The 11,468-nt window shown below is 40.8% G+C and overlaps 3 protein-coding genes across 13 annotated transcripts in view; 2 read left to right on the top strand and 1 right to left on the bottom strand.

Moving 5' to 3' along the window:
- Positions 1-3,237, top strand: part of LOC137102901 (clathrin coat assembly protein AP180-like) — a 30,837-nt gene extending 27,600 nt beyond the window's left edge. For 7 of the 11 annotated variants that reach the window (XM_067482831.1, XM_067482832.1, XM_067482833.1 and 4 more), the window contains 5 exons: positions 308-369; positions 1,133-1,186; positions 1,348-1,431; positions 1,560-1,667; positions 1,768-1,965. In XM_067482831.1, coding sequence (XP_067338932.1) covers positions 308-369; positions 1,133-1,186; positions 1,348-1,431; positions 1,560-1,646 — 287 coding nt within the window. In that variant the 3' untranslated portion in view covers positions 1,647-1,667; positions 1,768-1,965. Of the gene's footprint in view, positions 1-307; positions 370-1,132; positions 1,187-1,347; positions 1,432-1,559; positions 1,668-1,767 lie in introns of all 11 variants that reach the window. The other 4 variants (XM_067482836.1, XM_067482837.1, XM_067482843.1 and 1 more) reach the window with 3 other exon arrangements.
- Positions 3,238-4,159: 922 nt separating this feature from the next.
- LOC137102905 (inactive serine protease 35-like) lies at positions 4,160-6,998 on the bottom strand. Its single transcript, XM_067482846.1, has 2 exons — positions 6,818-6,998; positions 4,160-6,250 (listed from the first exon to the last, which is right to left on the bottom strand). The coding sequence occupies exons 1-2, from the start codon at positions 6,835-6,837 to the stop codon at positions 4,816-4,818; spliced, it is 1,455 nt and encodes a 484-aa protein (XP_067338947.1). The 5' UTR covers positions 6,838-6,998; the 3' UTR covers positions 4,160-4,815.
- Positions 6,999-8,421: 1,423 nt separating this feature from the next.
- On the top strand, positions 8,422-10,326 carry LOC137102565 (leukotriene B4 receptor 1-like). The gene has a single exon (XM_067482209.1). It carries the CDS (start codon positions 8,428-8,430, stop codon positions 9,301-9,303), a length of 876 nt encoding a protein of 291 aa, XP_067338310.1. The 5' UTR covers positions 8,422-8,427; the 3' UTR covers positions 9,304-10,326.
- The last annotated feature ends 1,142 nt before the right edge of the window (positions 10,327-11,468 follow it).

Genomic DNA, 11,468 nt, shown 5'->3' on the forward strand with positions numbered 1-11,468 from the left:
GAAGTTTGATTACGTATAAAGCATGCAATACATTTATTAGTGGGCTTTGATGAGGTGTCGGAGGGTGTTTGGAGATGAGACAGAGACAGCTGTTTCTCTCTGCTTCTGGTCACCTCCTGGGTCTTCCTCCAAAGCCATGAGAGTGGTATGGCTGTTTTGTCTGTATGCCCAGAAAGACAGTGATTCTACAAATTTCCACTTTTTTGTAACTTTATTGTATTGAATCATGTGTGCTCATAATGCATTGGTAAATGAAAACAGTGATTTTGCAGTTTCTCTCCTTCTCTTTCTCTCTTTTTTGTCCCAGCCCTCACAATGGGATCCTCAGCAGCCCCTCAGGTAGCTCCCCCCAGTTGGGGTGCTCCCATGGTAAATGTTGTCTGTGACTTATAGCATGGAGTGGAGCCGCATGGCAGCGACGGTTAGGGACACTAGTAGCAGCAATCATAAGGATTGCCTTCATCTGACTCTCCAGTGTCGAGGCCCAGTCATAGAACTAGGAAACTGAGAGGTGTTGTGAAGCATAGAAGCAGATCACTTTACTCAACCTGTAGCAAGCCACCGAAGTTGCTGCTGGATAATTGTTCGGTGCACAGTATAATATTGCCCAGGTCAGAATACCTGCACTTCCTATTTGAAATGTAGGTGTTCTGTTTGCAGGTAGGCATTGATAGAAATAGGTCAATGGCAGAAATTCGGGCAGTTTCCTATATTTTCAGATTAGCTGCTGGAGAGTGATGAAGTGAAGAGTGAAGAGGCTGCTGCTTGGAAACAGCTTCTTAATATTTTAAGTTTACACTTTCTTTAAATGTTATTGAGTTCAACCAAGCTGCGTGGTTTCCACTTCATAACTAACCCCATAGCTTTTTATTGATGTGAAGTCGTTTTTATGACCAGAACAGATTTTATACTTGAATCAGAAGCCTGCAACAAGCTTCCCCTCTCCTGCCTAGCGCCCTGTGCATGTTTTATCAAAGTATATAACGTTAGATTTGGGTTTTGTGTTGTGCTGTGGTTATTTGTTTGTTTTATGTGTGTGAATACTGTCTTGCAGTGTCTCTGTCTCTGTCTTATATGTACTGTAGTGCAGTAACATCCCAAACCCTCCTCTCCCTCCACTCCACATCTTTAGACCGTATCCATGGGTGTCCCTTCTTTTATGGGGACTCACCCCAGCTTCAGCAGGGTAAGACCATCTGTTCAGTCCAGTCCAGTAATGCCCCTAACCAGTCATTACATTACTGGACTCTGATGGACAATGACCCCTGTAGGTGGCCCTCACTCCTTTCAGATGGGAAACATTGTGTCTTATTATCTGTTTTCCTTCCTTTTCTGTCTCTGTATAAGACTGGGGCACCAGGTGGTGGAGCTCCCATGATGCCCATGGTGAGGCCAGGGTTCCCTGCCACCGGAGCAACCACTGGAGCACCGGTAACACACTCATTCCTAATTTCATTATACAGAGGTTTACACACTCGTAATACCTTAATACTTATAATAAGTTTCACATGTTCTAAAAAAAAAATGAGTTTTTGTGCTAAAAGTAGATGTGTCTGCAGATGTCTCCCGGAGTGGCCCAGAGCCCCAGAAAGCCTCCCCCTCCCAGGAACGCTCTGGATGACCTCAACATTAAGGATTTCATGTAGACTGATTTGTAAACACCCGAGGTACATGCCCAGTCTTCCAAATCAGACCTAACATATTTCAATTAGGACTGTTTGTGTTAATCAAGTCTCATTTATTCTCTCTGCTTCCCTCTTTCCTTAGGTTTGTCATTGTGTCTGGAGCTCCGTGGATGTGGATGTCTGCAATTCCCCACTGCCTACCCTCAGTCATGTCCCAGCCTTTCAGCCAATCAGCCATCACACCTATGATCTTTGCTCCCTAAACTCCTACCAGCCGTGACCCCTAAAATAACCTGCCCTCCTATCTAATGTTGTAGCACAACTGTGAATGTGAACCCTAGATACAAAAAAACGAAATTCAGTTTACGTGTGTGTGGGTGTGTGTATAATTCAGTGTTAACCTTTACTTAATATACTTCTGAAAAATGAACAAAAAAATAATTCAATGTGTATTTAGATCCATTCTGGATTTCCATATATCTGCTACTTGGAATGGTGGATATATGTTGGTTTCTTTGCGCATCTCCCAAACAAGGACTACGTTGTTAAATGTGGACTGTATTCAGTGTGTGTAACTTCACTGGCCAAACCCCACCCCTGCCCTCCTCTATCCACTGTCATCCAGGATACTGAGCTATGTTTATGTCATTAACAACTTGGTTGTACCTATATCTGCCATGCTGTCCATCCTCTCACCTGTCTACTTCAAGATTTTGAAGAATAAATCCTAATCAAAAGGTACTGGAAATTTGCACTGCAAATCTGGACTTATCATTGAACACATCAAATAGTGTTCATTGTTTTTTTTTTTTTTTTTTTTTTTTTTTTTGTTTGTTTTTTTTGATTGAATGAACATGCAAAAATTTGTGAACTGTGTTTAAACTAACATATGCATTTTAGACTTTTAAATGAGAGATTATACATATTTTCTTTAATCTTTATTTTGGAAGGAAAATGTATCATATATTTTTAGTTACATCAAATTATATGGTTAAAAAAAACAGCAAGTAGACTCAAACCCCCTTCTTCTTTGTGGATTCCTCTTGATGTGGAATTTGAGGCAGTATTGAATGGTTTACTGTTGCGCCCTCATCTGGTGTGGAGTCATACTGCATCGTAGCATGCAACACAGGGATGCATTCTGATATCCTCAAATAGTTTGTTTCTTTGTCCTGTTTTCCACACAGCATGGATTACTGTTGGGTGGAAATCAAAGATACAGAGAAGCATTTGTGTATGTGATTGGAAAGTGGCCTCAGTCCTGTTTGGGTCATTTGCGACGCAACAGTGGTTTGTACATTTGTTTATGTACTTTCGCTGGAAGTCCTGAGGACTCACTGTAAAGCACTCAAGTATACGCTGGATGTTCTGTGTATTGTTTATTTACAAAAGTGACTGTATCTTAATTCGTTGTGGCATTACTGAAAAATAAAGATGAGTAAGACGCATTAAAAAACCAATGTGGATAAGTACTGTTTGCTAAGTATTCTTACGAGGGCTGTGTTAATTCTGTTTCTTCATTTGGGTTTTAATGGATGGCATTGACCTCCCTTCCTCACCTCCACCCTGCATGTGACTCCAAATGAGATGCAATAAAGGACAAATACACTCACCCAAATGACCCTTGTGGCTCATCACTTATCCTTAGTCTGCTTTTCTCAGCTCGTTATTTATTTAATATTTGTATTTGATAGCATTAATATTTTTTCTAAAAACAGTGTGTCATAGCAGTCCTAAAGCTCAATAACAGGCAAAATTGCAATGCAAGACGTTGTTGCTCATTTTAAACATCTCAAACTACAGTAAAAATGTGGTGTAGACCCATATGAAATAAACAAGGGTGACTAGGCTGTTACCAGTTAAACTTGCATCTTGCATGAGAAATCAATTTCCTCCCTACATAATTACATAAAATGTTCAGGTATTTACAGTAACATAAATTCCTGGATGTGATTTCTCATGACCTCCAGATGCTGTGGGAAAAGACTGAATTGGCCACAAATCCAGACCAAGGGAAATTTTGCACAATCAGGTTTGTTGATATGACCTGACAAACTGTCACTGACAAGCTGAGCTGCTGTCAGATCAGCTCTCCTGGGCCAGTGTGTATAAAGCTGCTCAGAATAAAATTGTGGTCTTGTACGCTTCCAGGTTTTTAAAATGGGTTTGTCATGTATTTTACTGACATTTTACAGTGTTGTACTTGACATAGTGATTTCACAGTTGCAGCAAACAAATTAGTAAAGCATGTATATGTCCCAGTCCATAAAGTCCATAAAAGATGGATTCAGCCTCACTGCAATTCATTGTATATATTCTAGTCCAACTCGATTTATTCTGCAATATATTTAAGCATTGCCATTACAATGTTACAATGGTTACAATGAAGGACAGGCAGTTTTAAACATGACGTGTGTAAAGCTGTGGTGAAGAAACCTGCTACTGTATTTTTAAGGGCGGGCATGATTATAGTCTTTATTTTTTAACACTTTGAAATCGCTGCAGTCAGGGACTATGATTTTTCTTTTAGTTTCTTTTTACAAAGCATCTAGAAGGTATGTTTTATGAAAAATTTAGTGACTGTTGAGTCAAACTTTAGGAGCATTCTTAAGAACAGAGGTTGGTTTCACAAAGGAATTTAAAATGCTAAAAATGTGTTCTTATATTAGTCTAATGCAACTTAGAAAAAAAAAAGATTGACTTATTTAAGCCTACAGAGTTAGGCACCATATCATAAGCTAATTAATATATCACAAAAACCCATGTTTCCATGGTAACAAACAGTCACAGAAACTGACAAAATGGATGGTAATAAAATAAAAGCTGGAGAGCTTTGTTGACACTCTAACCATCTCAGTGAAATATCAACACAACTGTTCCAGGTGTTATTTTGCTGGAGTAAAGGGAGCTGAGCAGTCAGCCATGTCTTTTACCTGAAGTTCAATTCAATTTCATTATATTTATAAAGCACCAATTCATAACAGAAATATCTCAAGTTAACTGCAATAAGTCACTTAAGATAGTCCTGTCTTAAGTCTGAGTTTTAGATCCATCTATAGTCACACTCTTTGTGAACCTCGGTTTATGAAGCCCCAGTTCTTAGAGACTTTATACACACCGGCCCTGACCCTTTAGTCTCTTAGAAAGTGACAACAGGTGTTTTCTTTTTTCGATTTGTTGCTTTGTAAGTTCAGACCTCGTTACAGAGACTTGGATCTCCGTGAATCCAGTGGCAGATCTGGGCATATTTAGGAGGAGTGATCCTCACTGCAACATTGAAGTCCCTCTGTTCGCCTCCCTCCATCTCCACCCACTCGTGGCCTGAGAACACACCAATCACCCTCCTCTGAAACTTCCCTCTCCTGCCTGCATCTCCCGTTTCCTTTCTCAGACGCATGTAGACACCTGCGCCTGTAGCACCGGGCTCTGCATCACAGTGCTGGTACATCAAGTCATCAGACTCTTTTGCCACTGAGCAAAACCTATAAACCACCTTCTCGTCTCCCTGCCCGTCCAGGAGGCCTTTGTCAGAGTCAAAGCCTGAGAAGTGGATTCGTGCCAGGGGAGCAGTGAAGGGAGCCACGCCGAGCTTCATGTACTTTTGTTTGATGGGTCGTTTCAGCTCCAGGAGGGCGTAGTCGTAGTCGGAGGAAACTGAGTTGGCAGTGTGGTCAGTGTGAATCCATCCTTGAGGGATTCGGATTTGTTTGACTCGTGTCCAGCGGAACACAGGCTGCTTTCTGGGTTCAATGCTGCGTCGAACGCGGTGGAGACTTTTTCGTTTCCCATTTCTTCTTCCCTCAAATTCATCTTTACTTCCATGTTCAGCTACAACATGACTTTTCTCTCTTCTTCCCCTGCGTCTACTTTTGCCTCTGTTTCTCCCTCCCACTACATCCCCATCTATGCTATTGTGCTCCTCACCATCCTCCATTAACTGCTCCTCTCCTTTCTCCTTAGCTGCCTCTGCCTCTTCTTTCCTCCCACCCCTTTGCCGCCCTCCTCTTTTCCTTCCCCCTTTTATTTTTTTAGTTTTGAGCTTCAGCACACCGACTTTAAGCTTTCTGGCACTCACTAGGTAGTCCCTTCCACTGTGGATGCAGCGTGCTGCCGTCAGCACATGTTTTGGAGCTATGAGGACTCCAGAGCAGTTGGTGGAGAGACGAACTGCAGCAGAGAACGGGTAGTTGGTGATAAAATGTGAGTCAGAAATCACGAAGCGTCCATCTGCTCCATAAACTTGTCGTTTCCTGCGAGTGTTTGTTGCCACGTTTGCAGGTATACCTGTAGATGACTTGTTAAATCCCTGCAACATGATATCTGTATGTGTGCGTGTGCCATTCTCGTACATTGTCTCATATCCCAGAATCCTCTCTTGCTCAGTTTGGTCGATAGGTAGCAGGCTGCTTTGGCACTCTATCCCACAGAGTGACTTTAAGCCTTCTTTCTCCTCACCCTCCGCCTGTGCTCTGAATAAAGGGGTGTTTAATAGCTGTGTGTGAGTGTCCAGCATGAGTGGGAGGCTCTGCCTGGTCCACCTGTATGCCACATTGTCCCCGTCTTTACCAAACACAGTCAGGGCAGTTGCAGAAAGCAGCAGACACAGGATGTGTTTGAGGCCCATCCTAATGAAATAAATGACAATGTAAACTATCAGATGAACAAAATGAAATTGTTCCAGACCACATCTCAGGTTTTTAACAACCTTGAGCAGTAAGTAGCATGTATTTTCTTACCTATAATAATTGGCCACTAGATGGCGCACAGACTCACTTTCACAATTCACTGACCAGCGCAGTTGGTGCTGTCATTTTTTTTTTTACACTGACAACAGCTTTAATTAAATGAATATTACTGCTATATGTTAATAAAATACATAGAATGCCACATTTATCACATGCTAAAGGCAACTTTAACTGTAATTTAGAGGTACAAAGAACATTTTTGACAGAATATTAACAAATGAATGCAGTCTGGGATTTTATTAACCTATTCACAGACTTGTGAAGAAACATTAAGTCAATCAGAATACTGTAAACATGAAGATAGTGCTGGTTTAAAGCAGATGCAGAGAAAACATAGCTAATGTAAATAGTAAGATAAGTATTTGATCTTATTTTGAAAGGATAGTCTATGCAAACGTGATACTGAAGCGTCAAGAGACGCAAGTAATACAAATAAATAGTTCCTACCTGCAAACACTCAAAAACATCCCAACCGCTTTTAGTTCTTTCGCTCATTAATTTAAATTCCTCTCTATTTCACAGCTTCCAGCAGACTGGGCTCCATCATTTCCTAACTAAACACAAAGTAGATGCTGCGTGCAGCAGGGATAGAAATCAACATCCCACTCTGATGAAAAAAAAGTGACGACCAGACAGGCACAAGGGGGGAGCCAGCCAGGAGGGTGCGAGTATAAATGAAGTTTTTGATCGTGGTCAGAAGTGGAGCCACGTGGAGACAATTTTGGGGTGTTTTTTTTTCTCTGCGTTCAATAAATGTGTTTTATTATGCACAGAGCAGAGGTGCTCAAATGCAAATATATGTACACAAGGCGCAACAAGGGGAGGTTTGTCCTGTTCTACTGTATGCAGATGTAGGTTCACATACTGTCTGTCAGGTGTCAAGTGTGTCCAGACGCAGGCAGGAACACACACACACACACACACACACACACAAAACGAATGTATTTTGGTTTAATGCTTTCTTCGAGTGTAAGATAAGAGCACAAAACCGACACACAAAGCGTGCTCTTATCTCACTGATTGTATAAGCTAATGATGACAATTAATGACGTCATATAGCTGCCTTTGAAGTTTACCTATTAAGTTAACTAGTTGTCATAGAAACTATGTATATCGAAGGTTTGTACGAGCTCAGCTTTTGGAAAGAACAGACACAGCTATTGGGGCTATTAGACCTGACAGAAAGAACGGACTACAAGGTAGAAGTGAAAGGTTCAGTGTGTAGCTGTGGAGGCACACGGTTTCTTACGTCTTGATTTGTGAACGTCTTTGTGAAGTTACTATTCGTAAACGTGCATTTTAGAATCGGCTCAGTTGAGAAACGTGGAATTCAATAAATGTTCAGTGTTCGTCATACAACCATCTCTGGAGTGGATCAAACAGTTGGATCAAAGGAAACGAGTAAGATCGACTTTACACTGACAGATGAAGTTGCTCCATTTGTCATTGTGTTGCAGAATTTACAGTTGTTGTTTTTTTAAAATCACTTCAGAATTTAAAACTAACTAAGATTTAAAGTCCCCCTTTTGCTCTCACGAACACCAGCTTGAGAACTTTGTGGCGCTTTGAGTCTCATGGTCGTCAGCAACAGATTGAGGTTGCTCCATTGTTTTGTTACAGGGGCTTTTTTTCTGACCCTCGCAAAAGTCACAAGAAGTCATCAGTTGCTGTTTCCAAGCTAAAACATAATTCTCAGCAATACATGGTTGGAAAGTCCCTAAAGTGTCGCAAAAACAGACATTCAAAACTCTGCTGATGAAAACCATGTGAGATAATTTAAGAAAAAGGTTTTAGAGCAATGACTGGACAGCCAGCAATGAGATAATAATCATAAATTAACAAAGGATAAAGTAATGAACGTCAGAAAATTATTTTATTTATCAATGTCTGGGAAAACATTGTGTCCAAAAATAAATATGCTGCAGTGCATGTAGATATTCAGGTTTATAATTAACAAATATGATTGACTTGTTCCTCTTTGACATGTCACAGTGGAACATCTGCTTTATCTACTTCATACTTCATGCAGTTGAAGATTCTGCTTTTCTGCTGGCAGCATGGAGCAAATCAACTCCACTGTGGACACTGTGAACATCTCCTCGTCTCCTGCACCTCCTGTTGCCTGGGAGGCTAGTGCTTTGGTACCTGCCATAATTCTGTCCCTCTGCTTCCTGCTGGGAGTTCCTGGGAATATCGCTGTGATCCTCCTCAAATCCAAGTGGTTGCATCTGTCCAGTCTAAGCCAGAATTTGATGCTGAATTTGGCCGTGTCAGACCTGCTCTGCTTGGTTACCCTGCCCCTATGGATTTATGATTTTCTCTGGAACTGGATCTTCAGCCTAGTGGCCTGTAAGCTCATTTCATATCTTGTGTATTGCAGCATTTATAGCAGCCTGCTTACCGTGACATCACTTAGTGTCCAGCGTTATCTGAAGGTGGTATACATGCACAGGTGTTTAGATCAAAGAAAGCAAAATAGGCTGCTGGTTCTGCTCTGGCTGGTTTCAATGATCCTGTCCATACCTATGTTAATAGTTTCACAGCTGACCCAAAATCAGCAAGGAACACACTGCCGCCCTCAGTACATTCTTGATACCCAGCTAGAGGCTCTGCTGCTAATAGAGTCATTAGTTGGATTTCTTTCCCTTTTTGTTGTAACTTTTGCATACATCTGTATTGCGAGAAAGGTTCGCAAGTTGTCTCTTTTCAAACTTCCACGGACAACCAGACTGTCCACCAGTATTATCCTGACCTTCTTTGTCCTGTGGCTGCCAAATCACACCATAAACGTGCTTGGTGTTGTAGCTGTTTCACAGAAGAACGAGGGCCTCTTTAAGCTTTGTATGGACAGCTGGAACCTTGTTGGAGCACTGACATTTGTGAATAGCTGCATGAATCCAATCCTATACACATATGCTACCTGCAACATGTGAACTGTGTGCCAAAACGCTAATCACGGGCACTGCTGTTAACAGAGAAACTTCCGGAAAAATTGTCTTATCATTTATCATGAAAACTTACAACATATCTGTGCAGATGTGGAACCCCCTGATGATCACAATAAAGATTAAAGAAGCTATTTTTGCTTTTTGGCACTGAAAAATGGTGTTTTCCGTTAAAAGATCTAATCTCCCCTGCATGCCGACATGCTGTTTCAGGGTGTGGTACAGAAAGCTGTAAATGATTTGTGGTGCGATGGCAATGAATTTTGAAGTTAAGCTACATCCCCACATAAATGAACCGTGAGCTGATTACAAATGGTCCTCAGCCAGAAATAAAGGTTGGTTGTAAATGGACCAATGATTTCTGGTTTATTAGTTTAACTGCATATTTTGTGCTTTTAGGTTTGATTAAAGTTTATTTCTTGTGCGCGCATGTGTGTATGGTTACATTATCCTGTCCTGTTGCTCCCACTGACATTGTTTTAGGCATCTTATGGGAGAGAATCATTCACAGGAAACAGCAATTTAATTAATAGACTGAATAAATATTTACGTTGGAGTTCCATCTAAAAGAGGAATGACCCTTAGTCCATATTGTTTAGCAACAGACAAACTAAGAAACACATGAGAATGGAAAATGTTGGGCCAGTATACCATTATATGTGGAACCGTGTTCACTTGTTTACAATTTACTGAATCTTTTGTGTAAAAAAAGAAAAAAAGAAAAAAAGAATGTACCTACATTTATAGTGATGAAGGGAATTATCTCACAGAAATTTACCAGAATGTACTAGCACCTGTGAAACTCATAAATGAATATGTTACGGCCGATCTTGTTTGTTTAATCCACACAACAACCAAGGTTTTCATTTGGATTTTGCTACCTTCCAGCTATTTCCCACTGGTTTTTGCTAAGTTAAGTGACAGGCAGCTTAACAAAAAGAGCAGCTGGCCGGCTTGGCTTAGCTGCCTGCAGCTTGCTTAATCTACATACAGTCCTCCAGCACAGTTCAACAGCAGCATTCTTCCAAAAATAACTTTCAGAGAACTTCTCACTTATCATGAGAGCTTTCACTTTATTTTCTTAAAACTTTTGTGATTGTAATTAGTTACTGTGCAAACAATTCTCAGTAAAGTGCTGTATTGTTCGTTAACTGGTGTGTTTCATGGTTCTTGGGTCATCATTCATCACTGCACCTTTATTTATGCTTTACGCATTTTTCTCTATGGTCTGACCAACCGTCGCCTTCACCTTTTGTTCTCTCTTTTCATTAATTTCCGGTGAAACGTGCAGGGGGTCTTCTTTTCTGCAGGGAAATTAGCAGCGGGACTTTTTCCTGGTGTCACTGTCCTGGCGATCCCCTCAGAGGCCAAGTAAAAGCCATTTTTACGTCACCTTACGTAGCGTGTGAGCAGCAGCCTGGGTCAATACCTAACGCATAACCCCTTGGGTACTGCACTATGTCTAGACAGCACTGTTAATAAAACCAATCAAACCAAATGGTCAGGACTGCTGAGATGGCTGTGTACTTTGTGTATGTGCTTTTTATGACTCAGTACTTTCCCCAGTTGCTCCTTTGGGCCCAGGCAGGGTTTTCTCTGGCTGGTTCTCAACAAAGAAAGCATCCCTTTCCCATGCAAGGATGACTTCTCCTCTGAATTTGGTTTATGCTCTCTTGCCGAGATGCTCACTTACAATTTTCTTGAACTGTAACACACACTATTGGTCAACAGACAAGAATCATACCAACTAACAAAGGATGAAAACCCTCTGAAGCGGAATGACTTCAAGTTAAAAGGCATTAAGTGCAATTGCGTGATGAAAACAAATTGAGAGCTAAATAAATCCTTTTGTTTTATCATTCCTCTGCCAGTGCATCAGATTAAGTGTGGTGAAAATATAAGTCATGGTGGTGTCATACAAAACATAAATGATGGTGCAATTACACTTATGACACCTATAAATCACATCTAGTGCTCTGTGGAAACTAAAATTAAGTTTTAGTCACACTAATTTCACCATGACAAATTCCCACTTGTTGCTAAACCCACCTAATCAGGAATTACAACACAAAACTGATTTCTTTTCCATCAACAGTCTGGTGTTAAATGAATAGTTTGACCTTTTGGGAAATACCCATATTTTCTTTCTTGCA

This window comes from Channa argus, chromosome 17 (assembly GCF_033026475.1).
Source record: "Channa argus isolate prfri chromosome 17, Channa argus male v1.0, whole genome shotgun sequence".
Classification (NCBI taxonomy): domain Eukaryota; kingdom Metazoa; phylum Chordata; class Actinopteri; order Anabantiformes; family Channidae; genus Channa; species Channa argus.